Source organism: Ceratotherium simum, chromosome 1, assembly GCF_057802395.1.
Source record: "Ceratotherium simum simum isolate JZ-2026a chromosome 1, ASM5780239v1, whole genome shotgun sequence".
NCBI lineage: Eukaryota > Metazoa > Chordata > Mammalia > Perissodactyla > Rhinocerotidae > Ceratotherium > Ceratotherium simum.
Genome location: NC_141900.1, coordinates 101009452 through 101029388, shown reverse-complemented (window position 1 = coordinate 101029388; position 19937 = coordinate 101009452). Strand labels below are relative to the sequence as shown.

Below are 19937 nucleotides of genomic sequence, written 5' to 3'. Positions count from 1 at the left end.
ACATGTACAACATTACGTGAAATATATAAGGTACAACAAATTTCATCTAAACGAGAGGAATATTTGATAAGTTTAAATTATTATCAAATAATAATAGAAATAAATAGAAATGTATAATAGAAATGTATTATTATAAATGTATAATAGAAATGACAGAAACTGAAATTATGTTATTTATAAATATGACTACCTTTCAGCAGATGATATTGAATATGGGGTAGTTACTGATTTTAAAAAATAGTTCACCTTAGAATGAGTGAAAGAATCTCAGAGCTGGTAGGGAAACTAGAAAATGTGTAGTGCAAACCCGTCAACTAGGTATAAATCTCTTTCTCATGGAGGCATGTTCTTTTGATATCTGAACAGAATAAATGAACGCAGAGAATTTGTAAATTGTATTTGCCTGAAAACCCTCTGCAAGGAACACTAAGTAATCCTCTGTCAGGAGAAACCCTTCATTTCCTCCTTAGACTTGATTTGCTAATGTACATCTTGGCGATTTTTCCAGAACAAGATCTAATTGTGATTTATTTTCTTCAGTCTAGGCCCTTAGTGCCTCTTCCTACAGATGTTTTCAAAATATTGAATTGTTCTAAGCCAATTTCATATCTCTCTTACTTCTTTACACTTTCAAATTGACTCTGACAGGCGTGACTTGTTGGTATCTTTGAGTTCTTTATGCCTGAGGGTATATTCACAATCTATGATGTTTAGAAAATTATCATCAACACCTTCACCCTACACATCCTGTTGAACAAATAAGCTTCTATAGTTTAATTTTCTAATTGAATAAATTTATTTTATTTTTGTATTATCTTTGAGCATATGATATAAAACTAAGCATAAAGGAAACAGCAATTGACTACTATAATCATCTTAATCAGGAGCAGTCCTAGGTAACGCTATATGTTGATAGATTGGCTGTGTTTTTTTTTTTTTCTTGTATCCCACCTCCTCCTCAACTCAGGCACCTACCTTAGTTGGTTGCTCTCCCATTGCTCATTGCTCCTCCCATGTCCCCTTAGTCACTACTCTTTGTGTAATTTCTTTTTTCCTTAACTTATATCAAATCTCTAATTTCCTCAGGACATCAGCTATCATCCAGTTAGTAGGAAAGAGCGAATTAAACATACTGATATTGATTTCAATGACTGGTTTAAGAATAATATGTTTATGTACTCTCATAAGGCATCTGGTTTTGAAAGGATACTCTATTAAAACAACAAAAATAATGTGTTTTTAATATTGGATTTTCAGGGAAATTAAAAAATATATATTTATTTTAACTCTTGAAACAACTTCAAACACAGAAAGTTGTGAGAATAGTGTAAGGTACCTTTTATGCCCTTTATTCTTTATTTGGATTCCCAAATTTTACTCTGTGCCATATGCTTTATCATTCTTTTTCTCTCTCTGCCTACACACACACACACACACACACACACACACTTTTTTTTTCCTGAACTACTTGAGAATAAGTTGCATATGGTGTCCATTTACTGCTGAATACTTTAGTTTACATTTCCTAAAAATAAGAACATAAGTTGACAAGTGTATAGTTATGTTTCACGAAATCTAACATTGATATATCTCATCAACCTTCCATATCTCAATTTTGTCCACTGACCGAAAAATGTCTTTATAGCATTTTTTCCCGTCCAGGATAGGATCTGGGCTAGGATCACATATTTCATGTTGATGTCCTTTTTAAAAATCTTCTTTAACCTAGAATAGTTCCTTAGCTTTTTGTTGTCTTTTATCACATTGACATTTTTGAAATGTATTCTACCCTCCTTTTTTTTTTAGTAGAATGTTCTTCATAGAATATTTCTCATTTGAGTTAGAGTTACGTTTCCTATAATAGGTCCATTCCATTTACACAGTGCTAGTGGGATACTACATGCATGATGTCAGGTCCTTCTCAGTCCATCACATCTGGAGGCACACAATGATTATCTGCTTCTCATTGATGATTTTTATTTTCATCATCCAGTCAAGATGTTATCTAATTTCTCTTGTATATATTTTTTCTCTTGCAACTAATGGGTGATTTCTGGGAGACACTTTAAGACCATACAAATATGCTTCTCCTCATAAAAATCCCTCCTATCCCCTAGTTTTAATGTCCATTGATCTTGCATGTCAGAACTAATATTTACTCTGATGGCTGCAAAATGGTGACTTTCTAATTCCAGCACACCTTCCACATTTGCTACTCAGAAGCTGGCATCCTAATGTAAGCAAGTGTTCTCTCGTCTCTCTCATTTATCATCTATCCATCTATCTATCTATCTATCTATCTATCTATCTATCTATCTATCTCTCCTATCTATAGACTTAAGGATACATATTTTTTCTAAACGTTTGTAATTCATTACTGTTCTTTATTTTTATGCTAAAATTATCCAGATTTGGCCAATATAAATTTCTTCAAGCTGTCTCTTGTGTCCTTTTTTGTCATTAACCATAATTTTTTTCCCTTTTATTCTGACATAAAAAGCTATTTCAAACTCAAGTTGTGGTTTACTTGACCAAAATCTGATATAATTTCTCCAATCATATCTGATTCCTTTTAGAGGATAATGATATTAGTAACTAAGGTCTACACCAGGTATGCTCATTGCTCCTGGAATGTCTTTATTTCTAGACCCATTCAACATTTAGAGCTGGGAAATATGTATAAGTATATACATAAGTATGTATACAAACATATATATATTCATACACATACACACACTTTTTTTGTGTGTGTGAGGAAGATTAGCCCTGAGCTAACATCTGTTGCCAATCCTCCTCTTTTTGCAGAGGAAGATTGGCCCTGGGCTAACATCCGTGCCCATCTTACTCTACTTTATATGTGGGATGGCTGACACAGAATGGCTTGATAAGCAGTGTGTAGGTCCGCACGCAGGATCTGAACCTGCAAACACCGGGCCTCCAAAGTAGAGCGTGCCAACTTAACCACTATGCCACTGGGCTGGCCCCCCCACACACATATTTTTAAAAGGGCTTCCTTCTTGTTTTCTCCATTCCTCATTTATTTTTAATTTCCTTCATAGTGAGAACCATGGCTCCCAACACCATCAACATATTTACTCATTTGCTCAATCTATAATACATTTAGATATTTTCAGAGTTGCTTCAACCATATATATGTTTTCCCATTTCTTACTTCCTACACAAAAGTTAGGGCACAACAGATGTTATTTGCAATTTTCTTTTTTCATTTCACAATATATCCAAGAAATCCACCCCATATCAACTCATAGAGATATTTCTCAGTTTTCTTTACAGCTGCAGTATACCCATTTTGCATATGCAGCCTAGTTTATTCAACCAATCTGTTGTATTTGGTCATATAGGTAGCTTCCAATATTTTGTCATTACAAATAATGCTGCAGTGAATAACCTTGTCCATATGTGTTTTCATGTTATTGGAGCTGTATCTTTACGGTAAATTCCTAGAAGTGAGATGGTTGGGTTGAAGAGTAAATGCATTTATATCTATTGTGTAAGCTTTCTATTTATATTTTTACCCATGTTTCTGTGTTTCCTCAATTTTAATTGGGGAGACATTTTAGACATGGAAACTTTCTCTGTGACTATTAACATCTATCATACATATATGGCAATTATAATATTGAATTAAATTTAGTAAGTTTAGGCATTCATCTTGCAAGTAGAACAATAAAAAATTTCAACTAGTAGGAGTAGCCATAGATTGGCTTATATGCTAGGCTCTATGTGGCCCAGCTGCAGATGAGGATGTCTGTTATATGTTTTCATCTCTGTTCAAGCCAGAGGCAATGAGAGCCAGACATGATGTTTCTTTAGAAATACTCTCTTTATTAGCAAGCAATAGATTGTGCTATATCAGGTATCCATGTGTTCAGTGTGAATAGAACCCCATGTACTCACATAAACGTTGAACCTACATAAAGACTGAAGTAATTCCCCATGTGTTGCAAGTAGGCTTTTCAGGCCCTTTGCTAAGTCCCCTGGTTTTTCCCTTTTGCTTAGCCCATTGGTTTTCTCCTGCAATTATTTTTGGTACTGGAGAGTAATTCTGATAATAGCTCCTAGTTTCCTTTAGTTCCTATTCTCTCAGAGCTGGACCTTAATTTTAAGTCTGATTATATTGTCTTTTAAAATTTGTTATAGAATTCGAATGTACATAAGAGAAAAGTGGACATCAATATACAGCTTGATGAATTTTCACAAGTGAACAAGCACCTAGCTCAAAAAAACAAACGATTATCAAGACCCCCAAAGCTTCCCTTTGTATCCCTTTCCAGCCACTACCCTCCTGCAAAGGAAACCACTATCCAGATTTCCAATAACATAGGTTTTGCTTGTTTTTGCATTTTGTACAAATGGAAACATAGAATATATAATATATTCTTTTGTGTCATGCATCTTCCTTTTGCATAGACTTCATAAACTCTACTGCTGTCTTGACAGTTAGCCTATTTGAGATCAGAAACTTTTTTATACTGTCACCAGATTATCTGCACTGACCTGAGGGTTCAGCTCAGATTCAAGTTTGCCACATATATGTGCATTTGGCATCAGACCCTTGACATTTCTATTGACATCCCCAAGCTGCCTCCAGGTCTGAAGGGAGCAAAAGTTTTGCTGTATTCCCAGCCTCACTCTTACCTCCTTGCTGCTGCAAACTCTGCTATATTCTTTTCCCCTATGGAAACCCTGAGCTTTTCGTGTGTTCCCACAAATGCTATTTTCGTCACTTTAACTTCTCTTTTCAATAGATGTAGGTGTGTGCAACATTTGTCAGTATTTATTAGATAAACATAAATTAAGAAAATAAACATTATTGTTTACGAAATGTGCACCCTATTATAAATACATATCCAAATGTCCACTAAATCCTGTAACCAATCTGTTAACAAATATTTACTAAGCACATTGAATGTGCAAGGCACTGTCCTATCTGGTGAGACTGAACTTGTAACAAGAAAAACAAACAAGTCAGAGAGCTTCCATATAATCACTCACTGTTATAGCTTCTTAAGTGTGGTATAATGGAGAGAGCAAAGAGTACAATGACACAGACCAAGGCCAAACTTGATCTCTCACTTTTCAGGATCTTGTCAAAGCATTTGACACAGAAAGTACTTAACCTGCTAAGGACTCAGTGAGGTAGTATTAGCAGTGGTATTTGATCTTAGTCAAATGCCTGACACCCCTGCCCTCCCACTGGATCAGTTGAGAAACAGATTTGATTCTATTAAATATCCACAGATTTTATACGATTTGGGGGAAGAATAAGAGTTATTCTGTAGTAAGAATTGAGTATGTGTATGTGTATGTGTGTGTGTGTGTGTGTGTGTGTTTTATTTCATTATCAGTTGCCCCAACTCCAAACATAAAATGTATCTGAATAATGATTTCTTTGGTCGTTAACTTTAAAATTAAAAACTGTAATACCCCTATCTATTACTATTCCGAGAATAAAACAGTCAAATTATAGATACTTAATCATACACTGACCTTTTTATTTAATAAGCCATGTGAAAAACGCATTGTATATATCTTCTGGTATCACAATCACAAAATCTTTTCAAAGGAACGGGAAGCTTCTCCTATATTTTTTCAGTTCTGTTATCAAATACTTGTTTGTGCCAGGCTGCATGAAATCAGCCTGAGTAACTTTATGATAAATTCCCAGTCTTTTTCCGTTGCTCTAGGCTATCACACACAGCTCTATTTTTCAATTTGTGTACTGTAACAAAACTGAAAAATACACAAACAGGACAGTTGCTGTGTGGATAGAATGAACAACTGTGCTTGCGAAATGCATAAGATGAATAATGCCTTCGCCCTGGGCAGCCCAGCTTTCATATCTGAAATGGGGGCAATGTATTTCTTAACCTTCTCTGAAGAATACTGTGAGGGCAAACTAATGAAACCTGCTGTTTTCAAATAGACACTATTATAATCCAAATGAAATTAGCAATTAAATATCAAGATTCAATTGGAGAAAGCTCTTTTAGCTTTCAGAGAGCTATTTGCTGATAAAGAAATGCCTGTAATTGTTTAGAACGCATGTTCTTTAGAATCCATTTTTTAAAAAATAATATATCTCAAGGAATCAATTGATGTTTATAGTGTCAAATGGTGTTTAATTCAGAATAAGTGCTATGTTTGGTTTGAAACTTGGACATTTTTTAAAGGCTATTTCTCAAGGGGCGGGGTGAGGGGTTGGTTTTAAAAAGCATCTTTGGCTCATTTGCCACTGCGGAGAGAAGAATCCTGAAAATGTTTCTTTGAAGTTTTGCCGGTAAATAAATGAATGTAGAGAGTCGTATATAATTAGTCATCAGCCATTCTCTCTCGGTTTGACCCAGGCACGTTTCCTGAGTTCGTGAGGACTGATATACAACTTCCCTTAGAAGCCACTGTCTTTCTACAAGATCATTCCCTATTCTTTATAATCATACACAACACTATCAACACTGCAGTGGTAGCAAATAGGTTTTAATAGTATAACTTTATAAAGTAATTTCCTAATAGTTAGGTGTTATGGGCTGAATTGCATCCCCCTAAAATTCATATGTTGAAGTCGTAACCCCTAGTACCTCTGAATGTTATCTATTTTGAAATAGGGTCATTGCATACGTAAGCAGTTAAAATGAGGTCATACTGGGGTAGTTTGGGCCCCTAATCCTGTATGACTAATATCTTTATAAAAATAATGGCATAATATATATGATATATCATCATATATGTATGCAGCACATTACAGTTAAAATGTGGTGGTCACCAAGCTTCCTGTGGACTGTGAAAGGAAGAGCCAGAGAGAGCCATCAGGGTAGAGATCACAGGCTAATTAGTTAGCTCTGGTTTTAAATCCCAGTTCCACTGTTAATTCCCTATTTGCACCAGGGAATATCATACCTTTTCTAATCCTTAATTTCTGTATCTATAAAATGGGCTTAATAATAATAATCTGCATCATCACATTTAAATTGTTTTGAAAATTAAATGAGATAAAGTATATCAAGCACTTAATGAACCCTCAATAAATGCTGGTTGGCTGGTGTTATTTATTAATTGGCACAGGTAGAGTTTTCTGAAGTGCTCTGCTAAATCACAGGAGAGAATTTTCATAGATTTCACTACAACTGCATATTAACATGATTATAAACCATGAGAGAAATACACATGTTTATCTCAAATAATCTTTTCATTTGGAAGCACAATATAATTTTTCTAGAAGCAGAACTCTATGCTTTACTCTTTCTCTAGGCTCCTGAAAAGGCACTGATGGTAACTGAGCGAATTGTTCAGACAGCCTATCAACCTGACATCTTTTTGCCAGAATGATAATACAGCCTATAATAAAGCTAGTTTATTCAAGCAAACCAAATTTATTTGCCAAGACATTTTAACATTCTAATAGTTCTTTCTCAAAGTCAACATTGACTAAATTAGTCACTTGGCAACATCGTGTGCATAAGTGACACACGTGGTGCAGGTATCTTCATGGTCACCAGGGGCACAAGCATACTGAAAGCTACACAAGATGACCAGGCTTTTGTTTACGGTTATTGTCCTTATAATTAGATTACATTATTCTCGAGGATAGATCTTTAAACTACTAACTTGAGGTCTTTAACCACTTTTAATACAATGTTCTATAATTATTAATGTTAATAGTAATAATAATACTGATAAATAGTTAGGAGGAGGTGAAACAAGAGGAAGATAAGAAGGTGAGCCTATATTTATGGTGCATTGTTCTAAGAAATTTGATTAATTTATCTAATTCTCACAAAAACCCCATACGGTGGATACTATTATATAGCTTGTACAGCTAAGGCAACTAAAGCCCATAAAAGGTTGATTAACATGGTTACATGTTCACCATTACCAGGTGTTGGAGCGGGGTTTTGATATTTGAAGTCTGGCTCCAGAGCCCATGCTGTCTTGTTCTGTAAACATTGTGGATGCAATCAAATTGTTTTCACATAGTCAAAATAAGCAAGTGGTCATTATAGTAATGGTGCTTCTTGCTAAACCGAAAATAGGTATCAGTATATAGGGGTCAGTATACCCAGACTCGTGGCTCAAATTTAAGTAACAACATGTCTCCCAGCTTCAGAATGAGGCACTATATTTTATTTTCAGAATGAGGCACTTCAATTCAATGGTACAGTCTTAAACATCTATTATGTGCTTGGCATTGAATTCTGTACTGTGAGTATCACAGAGACGTGCCCTAGAAGACTGCATAAACTCCAGCGTTCTTCCAAAGTGGGATATTTACATGATGTAACTCAAACATTACTGATTTAAAGAATATGATTTCAGAATCATAAATAAGGGTCAGCTTTTTATTCATTTGCAATAAGGAAGTCAGGGGAGACATGGCTATGTAGAATGTCTCACTATCCATTCCCATCAATTTCAGCAGAAGATTCATCTGCTGGGAATGGCTTCCCGGTCCTCTTCTCTGCATGACCAACTCCTTACCCACTTAGCCAACAACGTTTAGTTCCTCAGGACACCTTCACTGCCCATGACCCTCAAACACCCTCAGTGCGGCATCTTTCTGTGTGTTCCCAGAACAATCTGTGCAAGCGTCTATTAGGACACATATAGTCATACGATATAATTATAAATTTATATGTTTGGCATTACCACTAGACTTTTCACCCTGGAAGGCAGTAACTGTGTGTTTATCTCTAGCCCTCAGTAAACAGTAACTGCTCCATAAGTGGCTGTTAAGCAAAGCTATTCTCTTTTCATGATAAGTCTGTCTGTAATTTGCACTGCAAATTCTAGTTTTTGTGATCCTGCCTTCCGTTTTGGACACACAGGGGCCAGGTATAATTCCTCTTTCTTTTTTTTATAATTTTATTTATTTATTTTTTCCCCAAAGCCCCAGTAGATAGTTGTATGTCATAGCTGCACATCCTTCTAGTTGCTGCATGTGGGACGCGGCCTCAGCATGGCCAGAGAAGCGGTGCATCAGTGCGCGCCCGGGATCTGAACCCGGGCCGCCAGCAGCGGAGTGCGCGCACTTAACCGCTAAGCCACAGGGCCGGCCCTATAAGTCCTCTTTCTCATGAGAGTTCCTCAAATATTGAAGACAGCACACTCTATCTTTAACACGAAAATGAATCACCTGTGAATATTGTTGAACTGTAGATGCTGATTTGAAAGGACTGGGGTGGGTCCCTGAGAGTCTGTATTTCTAATAAGCTCCCAGGTGAGGCTGCTGGCACTGGTCTGCAGACATACTTTGAGTAATTGGCATTCAGGGTGGCCTCGCACTCTGCTGCAGGCCGCCTTCTTCCATGGCTAACCGGCATAATCTGTTTCAGCTAATACTTACAAGCCTGTTTGGGAGTCTGCTCATCTTACTCTCGTCAATTAGGGCTAAGAAGACATGAAGGAGGACAATAGACAAAAATGGGTTCTTTATTTTCCTAGTTGCCAAGGTGAATATCAGTGAATTTATTAAACTAAATCTAATGGACATATCATGATCATATTTTCACTGAAGTTTAATAAAAACATATCTGAAAGAAGTGTCCAAACACGATTTGTACTGCGATGCATAGGACTTCATGTGACAATTAACAGATCATGATTCAAATAACGTAAATTAAATTAGCATTCTCAATTATACTTAAAAATGGGTTATTAGTCATTTCAGGCTGAGAAGCACAGATGTAGTAAAATACACACGCCAATACATTAATAGAGAAAAACTATTGTAAAGTTAAAGTAACAGGCTATTTTGAATTTTCAAGGACAGATCCAACACAGTATACTATGGCAATGCATCTGGAAGTCACAGATTTATAAAATCTAATAACAATTGAGTGGTTATTACATGCCAGGCACTGTTCTAAGCTCTTCACATAGATGATTAATTTAATACCTATAACTCTTTTGAGGTAAATACTATTGAGATAAGTGATGTAAGTACTGTTATTAGTTGCATTTTGGAGATGAGGAAATTTAGGTGCAGAAAAGTTAAGGATTCTGCCCAAAGTCGCACAGATCTATGTGAACAAAGATGATTGGCCCAAGTGGTCTAATTCCAGAGTGCACCACTGAGCTGCTGATTTTGCTGCCTCTCAGGGGCCTGCAGCACACAAGCAGTGGGGTCTACTGTGCTCTAAATTCCCCCATAGAGGCCTACTAGTATTCCTCTAACTTTCATTAAGTTACCACTTGAGCAGGTAGAGACATGTATCTTAAACGAGGGAATTGATATCTTACCCAAAATATTTATAGGTACCCATCTATCAATACTTTATATAGATTTGCATTCACTTGGAGTCATTTAGCCTGATGTCACCTAAATCCAACCTTGGTCTGATAAGAAAAATCTCAGCATCTCCATTACTTGAGTCCAGAGTAAGATCAAGCACCTGAGAATATCATTATGCTTACTGGGAACACTTCCTCTTTCAGAGAGCTCTCTAAGCAATCAAATACACTTTAAAAAGTTAGAACAATGATTATATATATATCCTACTTTATCTCATAGATGAAAAATACACTAAACTGTGAAGAATTATATACTGCTATTTCATTACCTGTAAGAAACCTTACCGTATAAGATTTTATCATTTTCCTTTACTTAATAGTGTATGGCAACAGTATACTCACTATTATTAATAGCATCTTATTTTTACCTTTTAAATTTTTGGGAAAAAAATAAACACATAACCATATTGGTTAGAATGGTTCTATACATGTGTATATATACAATATTGAGTAACTCACAAATTTACACAAGGTAAAATCTCATGACCTCTTAAAATGAGAATCTTACAATACAAATGTGTATTTAGAAAGGTGATCAGAATTCACTAGTAGAGGCATGGCAGTATATGCAAAGGGATCTGGAATATCCACTCAACCTATTAAAATTCATGAGACTTTAAAAATATCACCCAGCCTAAGAGGGGTGTAAACAGAAAAATCTATTTCACAGAAATAAGAAGCTTATTCTAAATTCACTGTAGAAATTATTTTCTTCTTTACAAGTCCTAAAGATGTTTACCCTATTTATATCGAGGGTCATTTTAGCAAGGGTTTAATGCAGATTACTGTGATGTGTTTTATTTCTCAATAAGCTATCTTATCTATAAAATTATTTTGAATATGCCTGCTTGGTCCATCCCCCAAATGACTGGTTGCAGCACTAATGCACGTATATACCTAAACAAGCAAGCATCTATTGGTGAAAAAAATTGTATTAATGTCCTAAGTGAAGTAGAGGATGTTATCATCTGTTGGAGGATATATGAGCAAGAGACAGGGATGGTTGTCTTCTTTAGTTTCATATGCAGGAAAAAAATTCTAGATTTGTTTGAAAGAATCTAAATATACTGTTGAACTGTGAAACAGTTATGTTTTAAATTTATAACAGGAACAGATTTTTAAGTGATTTGGAAAATTAGTACAACAGCTACAACAAATGGTTGAAAAGATAGGACAGAACAATCCATTCATTTTTAAACAATATCCTCTTACATGGCTCATTGGACACATGGCCGTCATTATGGTAACAAATAATTTGTTACAAGTGCTGCAATGGTGCTTGGCACAGAGCTAGGTCTACTAGCCATGCCTCACAGGCCTAGCCTGCACTGCCTTGTCTACCAATGGCCTCTCCATTTGTTAACTGGAAAATATGCCATAGATTTTTCCACATTCCACCTCCTACTTTAAGTCATGTTTCCTTCATCTAAAATATTTTCAGATATTTTAAATCACGAATGAGTAAACAGAGGTAGACTGGATCTAGAAAGGACTTAAAAATCTGAAAATTATCATCAAAGACTATTCTCACTGAAAAGAAATGCTACACTAGTTTTGTAGAATGCTTCTAAGATGGGCAATTGATAACACGTTTCTAAATCTTAATAGCTTGCAAAATTTCTTTACTTACATAATCTCATTTAATTCTCCCAATAGGCATTATTTCCATTTCTCAGATTAGGAATCTGAGGCACAAAGTGACTTCTCCAAGTTTATAAACCAAATAGAGGAACCAAGATACATGAATTCAGACCTTTTGAATCCATATCTTGGCTTTCACTTGCCAACCACCTGGTTATAGGCTAATCTAGAAAGATGTTTTGGGAACTTTTATTATGTAAATATCAGTTGATGGGATATTTGGTTAAAAAGAAAGTAGAGGATACATGTTCAAGCTATTGACCTGAAATTCAAAAAATCAAAGAATTTAATAAATTAATCTGCAGACTACTGTACTTGCTTTCCAGATTTTTTAAATGTTTCGAATTTATTAGAAAAAAAGTGAAATTTAAGTGTATGTATATGTATGTAAGAAAAGCATGTAAGCAACAAAGAGATCCAGATTTTTAACACATCTAGCATATTAATATTCTATTTAATGTTGCTTAGAGAATATGAAATTATATTTTCCTATATTCTTGATAAGTATTTTACCATGTAATTTAAATATAATAAAACATTTCTGTTCTGTGGGATTCTCCATCTAATATATTCAGTGGTTATTGATCCCAGTCTGCTACCTGCTTACTATTAACAAGAGGGATCAAAACAGTTTTAAAAAGCAATTAGGAATATATAAGCATTTTTCTCATCTTTTAAGAAAAATTTTTTAAAAAGAAAAAGAAAATTATGTTCACATTATAGGTATATTTGTAGTATGTTAACTATCTTGCAAAACAACAGTGCTATGTAAAAAGGCATTCACTATTAATACTCTAATTTCCTATTTTGGCTCCAAATATCTACATTCAAAACCCAGTAAGTGAATTTCCCAAGCAAAACTAAATGCAGCCTCTTAGCAAAAATCTGCTGGAATTCTTATTTAATGAAATGTTTAGTGTACTTTTGACAGAAAATGCTTATATAGACTACTTCTTCCTCCAACAGATTATTCTTAGGGAACCTGAAAACACCTCGAGAAATATGCAAATTAGAGTGTGTGGAATATGTAAATGATATTTTTTTTGACAATTTTACCAAGCGGCATATATTTTCCTTTTACATTGGGAAAGAAATTCTAAATAAAAAGAAATGGCATTGGGGATAAAATATAAAGAATTCTATTAAGCTTGGTATTATCAAAGAGTAATGAGAAAGTTTGACTAGTTAAGCACATTTAACAACTCACATCTTTGAGTGTTAAATATTCAGATAAACCATTCCTCAGGACTCTTTTCAAGAGCCATTCTAATTCCATAGTGTGAGATTCATGACTTTAAAATCTTGTGAAACTGTCATAATTTCTCATCTACGTGATTTGTTCTTCACTTGTTTTAGCATATTATCTAATGGTCATAAAATAATTCAGAATCTCCATATGGGCATTTAATAAGAATATTATAATAAAATTACTCATGTTGTCCATTTCTCCTGCACTTATACAAAGAATAACCACTGACATTTGTTAAAAACAATATCAAATGATTGAATTTACATTACTTTGCATTCTCAGATAATCAATCATTTTAGGAATGGATAGGCAAAACAACCTCAAAACTGCATCACTGTAAAATCTTTTGAGTATCCGCAACTTTACATTCTATAGGGTATTGTCTATCAAAAAGCCATCCAATCTTACCTATGTCAAAAATCTCTTTTGTGTAAGTACAATATATATTATGTTAAGCAGTAGTTGGATTAACAGAAAATCTAATATTTAATTAACCATTTTTCATAATCTTAAGCCCAAAGTGTATTTTTTATTGAGATTCATACATGCTAAATTTTAGTCACTTAATGCGTGTTAAGACATAAGCTCTGAAGTACCCAAGAACTTTTAGGAAACAATGAATTTTACCTTTTAGTATACATCAGAGCAATGGACTATTTTTCACATTAGCAAGGATTAAAACAATTCTGTCATAGATTATTAAAGTAATATAATCGTTATGTTGTAGGCTCGTTGGCATGTAAATATATTTTGTAATATGTAGTTTGTGTCTCAACCTTGTTTTGACTTTAATTTTATAATTAACTCACTATAGTTTCATCTAGAAATAATCACTCATCTCTTATCACATACTTAATTTTTAATGAGAAATATATGATTGGAAAGGAAAAAACAAAGTGAACACCAGAAAGGCAGAAAACCATGGAAATAAACTCTTTACCACCATCAGGAAAGGTTGAGAGTCCTGTGTATAGACATGGCCTACATTCACAATTTGTGATATTTTCACTGCATGTCTGTCTCCCTGATTCAACCACTGGCATTTTATGTAAACCAGAAGAATCCAAGTCACCCTGGAAAATTTTACCCTCCTTAGCCCTTTGAACTTATGTCTCTGTATTTAGCCAGAATGGGACTATCTCTAACTGCTACGTATCTGAGAGCAAATTAAAGCTTAAGTATCGCTGTGTTGTGGCAGCCCTCTGTATTACTACCTTCCTGCATTTTGATAGCAAAGGATTTGATACACTCTTAATTGCGAGATGGAAACTTTACAAAAACAGAAATGTGAAAGACAGTTTGGAGTCTGGCTTGCAGCCCCTCAAATAATTTTATCAACATGCTAATCTGATTTTAGATTAGAGTCCACAGAAAGTCAGAAAATAATGAGTGCTTTATTAAAGAGTTTGTGATCTGAGCCTTAATTGTTGACTCTCAGTCTGTTGCTCTGTGGTTTGGGTGGTTGGTCATCTAGTCAGTCTCTCTCTCTCTCTCTGCTAAACTTTAAGAAAGGTCCTTTCTAATTTTCTATTCTACTACTGTTGTTCACAATAAACCTCCTCCATCCCCACCCTATCCACAGGCCAAAAAACAGTCTAAAATATGGTTCTCAGTGTTGGCCGTCCATTAAAATGACCCAGGGACTTTAAAATCCTAATGCCCAGATTGCACCTTAGACCATCTACATCCCAATCTCAGGGGAGACCCAGACATCCATATGTCTTAAAGCTCTCAAGGTTTTTCCATTGTGTATCCAAGGTTGAAAACCACTTTTCTATACATTATGCCTGAGACTTCAAATTATCTTAATTGTGAGATGAAGACTTTCCATAAAGAGACATTTTCCCCACTACTGGCTTCCTACAACTTACACATCCCAATATACAAATGTTCTTGCCGTACAATTATGGCTTGATAGAAGTTATTTCTAAAGGACTAATTGAAAGTGAGTTGGCATGACAGACTCCACGTCTAACCACCCCCGTCATTATATTCTTGCAGTGCGCTTTGGAGAAATGCTTAGAACTGCACATAGGCAAGCTAATCAGTAGCCAGTCAGTAACCAACAGAGAGAATGACTTGTTAGCAGAAGATTTAAGTCCTCTGCCCAAACTGTTCCTTCTCCCCCTGATAAGAAAATAACTTGAATTCATCAGGAATGTCGCATTCAGCAGATCCGAAACTTTTTGCCTATGGAGAGGTGCCCAGCGATCTGTGGTCATGCAACACCTGACCCCCCTGAGCTCCCTCCCCACCCCCATTTGCTTATATTAGTCATTTCCAAATCAGTTCCCCTTGAAGTTGGTTTTTGATACCGGCCCTGATGTCTGTTCCCCTACCTTAAACCCAGCGTATATGGGGTTAAAACCAAAAGCACCCATCCCCTTTCCCAGCTTCTTTAGTCACATCAATACATAAATATCAGTTTCTTTAACCTTTGTTTCCCCAAGCTTCACGTATGCAGGAAACTAGTGCTGAGATTAGAGCACTGACGTTCCCCTCACACAAGGCAAATAAAAGTTACAAATTGTTAAAGCCCAAGTGGCCTCACCCTGAAGTTTTGGCTAATTATGGGTCCTTGAAGTTTATTGCAGGAAAAGTGATGTCCAGCGAATATCAAGAAATTGAAGTTTCCCAGACCCCAACTCCTCAGCTTGCTGGCGCCGGAATCCGCCACTCATCACAGAAGCAGACAACCAAGGACACTCACCTGCAGACTCCCTTATCTCGCCACCCCTCTCCCTGCACATAGTCACATTCCTCACAACCTTTAAAACCCCTCGCCTCCCGTCCTTCATCCTTTGGGAAGACGAATTTGAGTACTTACTCTTTTCTCCCAGCTGATGTCACCCGAAATAAAAACCCCTTTCCTTGCCACAAGCCTGGCATTCTAGTTTTCTTTTCTTTTGGCCCCTCTTGTGTGGTGGGTAAAAGAACCTATGTTTGTGTTCAGTAACACAATCTGGCATACGCACTTTTTATTGTCAAGACATTATATCCTTATTTCACATGACCGTTACTATCGTTTGATCCTGCTACGGAAATGACTACCTATCCAGGCTGGGAACTCTAAACTGGCTACTCACAAAAATTACTTGAGGATTTTGAAAATATAAATTCTCCAAAAGTGGGCCCTGATCGGGTTGCAAATCCCCAGTACCCTGCCTAATGCAGTGAGGGACACAATTTTAAAAGCGAATTTCCTCTTTCTCCTCCTCCTTCTTCTTCTTCTTTAATATTGATGGCTTTACTTGATTTTGGTTACGGTCGTTTTATAAAATAATTAAACTAAAATAGATTCCTCAAAATTTAGTATTTTAAAATATTTATTCAAGTGTGGTGAATAGTTGATTAAATACACGCAACTTTCCAATTTAATTGAAATATGTTAAGAGTAATGGGTTAAACTTGATATTTTTCTCTCATAATAGAAGAATAAAGTGAATATAGATCTGTAAGGGTTTAAACTACTACTGTCATATGGGAATTTTCTTTCTTTACCATATATCACTGCTCCTATTCCTCTAAATTATTTCCTCATAATTTCAATATTTTACTCAAATTGAAGATCTCTGTCTGTAAAAAAGTTATCAGTATCATTAATCTATTTTCTACTTATGTGGTTCTAATTTAATTGGTCTGGGTGTGGCTGGTATCCATGTACTTCAAAACCCCTCAAGTAATTCATATGTATAGCCCAGATTGAGACCCATTGCCCTAGGCCATGGATAGAAATTGCAGCCTGAGGAAACTGTTTCTTCAATTAATAACAACAGATAAATATATATACGTTGATATCTCTTCTCAATGGTTTTTAATAGATAAATATTGACTAGTGCTTACACTTCAGAGTGAGGACCAGTAATATTTTAAAATGTGAGTCCTCTACCATTTTCAAACATCTGCATCTCAATTTTGTGTCTTTGCCTGTCTGACAATTTACTCACCCAGATATTGCCATCCTGATGATAAGGTTTCCAATTTCTCCCAGTGTCACTGTAGAGCATGCGGTATTGGGTCACCCAGTCCGAGCTGCTGTATCTTCCTTGAGTTGCAATGGCACTGATCTGCTTCCGATCGCCAAAGTCAACCTGAAGCCATTGGTAATGGTCACTGTCAGATGGAGACCATCCCCCAGCACCTGAAGACAGGAGAGGCAAGAGCGGAAAATGTATATTTAAAGTTGAACTTCTACAATTGACAATGGATTACTTTACATCTTTTAATTGGCCTTGGCAGTGCCATATTTCACAGATACATTATGAAGTGTCCTTTATAGGTGCCATTGAGACTTCAGCTAATATTCTTCCAGCTGGGTAACATTGATACTCTAACCTCTTTATGGTGTAATTATGTGCTCATTTTCTCCCGAGCAAATGTCTTCATAATTCCTCACTTAGATCTGATTAGTACATGTCAAAGTCTAATTGGCTGAGGGTTGATCAATTTACCATGAATTCTTCAACTAAAAATCACTAGGAAAAAATATGTAACAATCTATCAATTCCTCATGTGGGGTTTTATCTTTCAGTAGATTATAAATGAAACAAAAAGCAATTACATACAACTCTAAAATATATTTTGCTTTAAAAACTTTAGAGTTCACAGACTACTAGTAGTTCTTAAGAAGAGGCCTAGTCTTACATTAAGCCCTTGTACTCATGAGAACTAAGGTATGTAGTTAATCAGGCAATATATTTACTAACACGTAAGGGATATACAATCAATGACTCTTGATAACCACATTCCTAGGAAAATAATTTGAGTTACTAAATGAAGTGAAACTTCTTTTGGTAAAATACAATAATTGGCAAATAGTAAGAATGCAAAAACATTTATTAGAAAAATAGTACTAATATAGAATAGAAAGGCTTAATTTATGGCAGTATGTAAAATAACTATGGTTGCAATAAATACATAACAAAATATGGCATAATGCTTAGTGCTAAGAGGTGATATAATTTTTTGAGTGAGTTTGGCTACTAATGGGAGTAAATGATAGAAAAATATTCAGTAAATTATCCAATATATAGTATATCAAATTATATGCATCACTTTTCAAATAAGGAATTTAAAGGCTGACAATAAAATAATTTATTCTATGAGGACTATGCTAATAAAAGTAATTTTGTAAATCAACACAGATAATCATTCATTTAATGATGTTTATATGGCTTATTTCTGCTTACAGCTATGAGAATAGCTTTCCCATCATAAAAAAATTACAAAACTGACAAAATGTGTAAAATTACCCTTTTTAGGGATTAGACAACAGACAGTGCAGGACCCTCATCCGTGAGAGAAGATAAACAAATGAGGTGAACCCTGCCAGCTTCCTTCCTGGCTTTTTGCCTCGTTCACTTTCCAGATCGTGGCACAGGGAAGAATATCCTAAACAGATTACAGGAGCATCACTGAGATGGAGACAGATCAGAATTGAAGCTACTGAGTAAGCTGGCGTTTGTAGGACAGAGTACCAGAGAGGGGGCAGCTGTGCAGAGAAAGAGCTCTGGAAATCTGCACAGGATCACCAACGAGTCTCTGGAGTCCAGATTCTAGATGAATACTAAGCTGTGTATTTACAGACCAAGACTCCACAAGACCAGGTGAAGAGCATTCTGAAATGAACAACAGAGGATGCACAGGGCTGGGGGTAGTTTGATTTCAGACTAGACAAGATTGAGAGAACTTGTTGAACACCCCTGGGAATTCAGTAGAGATCCCAGACAGGGATTAGAATACTTTAGTCCTAGAATAATGGCTACTCTGGACACATCTGAACAAAGGTTGGTAATAAGTCTGAGAAAAGGTCGATCTGATCCACAAGTAAATTAACTCTTTGCTCAAACAATTTTCAACACTCCATTAAGAAAGGCCATGAAAGTTTAGAAACTCAACAACATAGCATCTATAATGTCCTGTATAAAATTTTAAAAAATGCTAGACATTTGGGGAAGCAGGAAAATATGACTCATTACCAGAGAAAAGGCAGTCAACAGAAATAGACTGAAAAATGACAGAGATGATTAAACTAGCAGACCAGAACTTTAAAACAGAGATTATAAATTAGTTCCATTATTTGAAAAAACATATATAAATATTGAAGAAAAAAGAAACAACAAAAGAGAAAAAAAAATGGAAGTTTTTGAACTGAAAATTCTATCTGAAATAAAAAATTTACTGGATGACCTTAACAGCAGACTAGAAACTGAGAAGAAAACATTAGTGTACTCAAATACAAGGCCATATAAACCATTCAAATTGAAGCTTGGAGGGGAAAAAGGATTAAAGATTAACAAGATAATATTGTGTCCTAACAATCTTGTAAATGGAGTACTAAAAGCAGAAAATATAGAGATTGTGGCAGAAAAAAATACATTTGCAGAAATAAGTTGAAAAATATAAACCCAAATATCTAGAAATTCATTGAATTCCAAGCAGAACAAATAAAAAGAAAAACACACTAGGGTCTGTCATAAACAACTGGTAAAAAACAATGCTAAAGAGACAATCTTAAAAGTACCCAGAGTTCAGTAACATCTTAGCAGAAACAAGGAAAGCCAAAAGACAATGGAACAATGTATCTGAAGCCATGAAAAGCGAAGAAAAAGAACACTGTCAACCTAATATTCTATATCCAGAAAAAAATATCCTTTAAACATGCAAGTAACAGTGATATTTGGACAAAAGCTGAGAGAATTCATCACCAATAGTTATGTACTAAAAAATGTAAATCTTT

At 35.3% G+C, this 19937-nt stretch overlaps 1 protein-coding gene across 1 annotated transcript in view; it reads right to left on the bottom strand.

The window, feature by feature from the left end:
* The window catches only part of CNTNAP2 (contactin associated protein 2), a 1356851-nt gene that overhangs the window by 1256161 nt on the left and 80753 nt on the right, over window positions 1-19937 (bottom strand). Inside the window, exon 3 of the mRNA XM_014787667.2 lies at window positions 17146-17339. Within this exon, the coding sequence (XP_014643153.2) occupies window positions 17146-17339 (194 nt within the window). The remainder of the gene's footprint in view (window positions 1-17145; window positions 17340-19937) is intronic.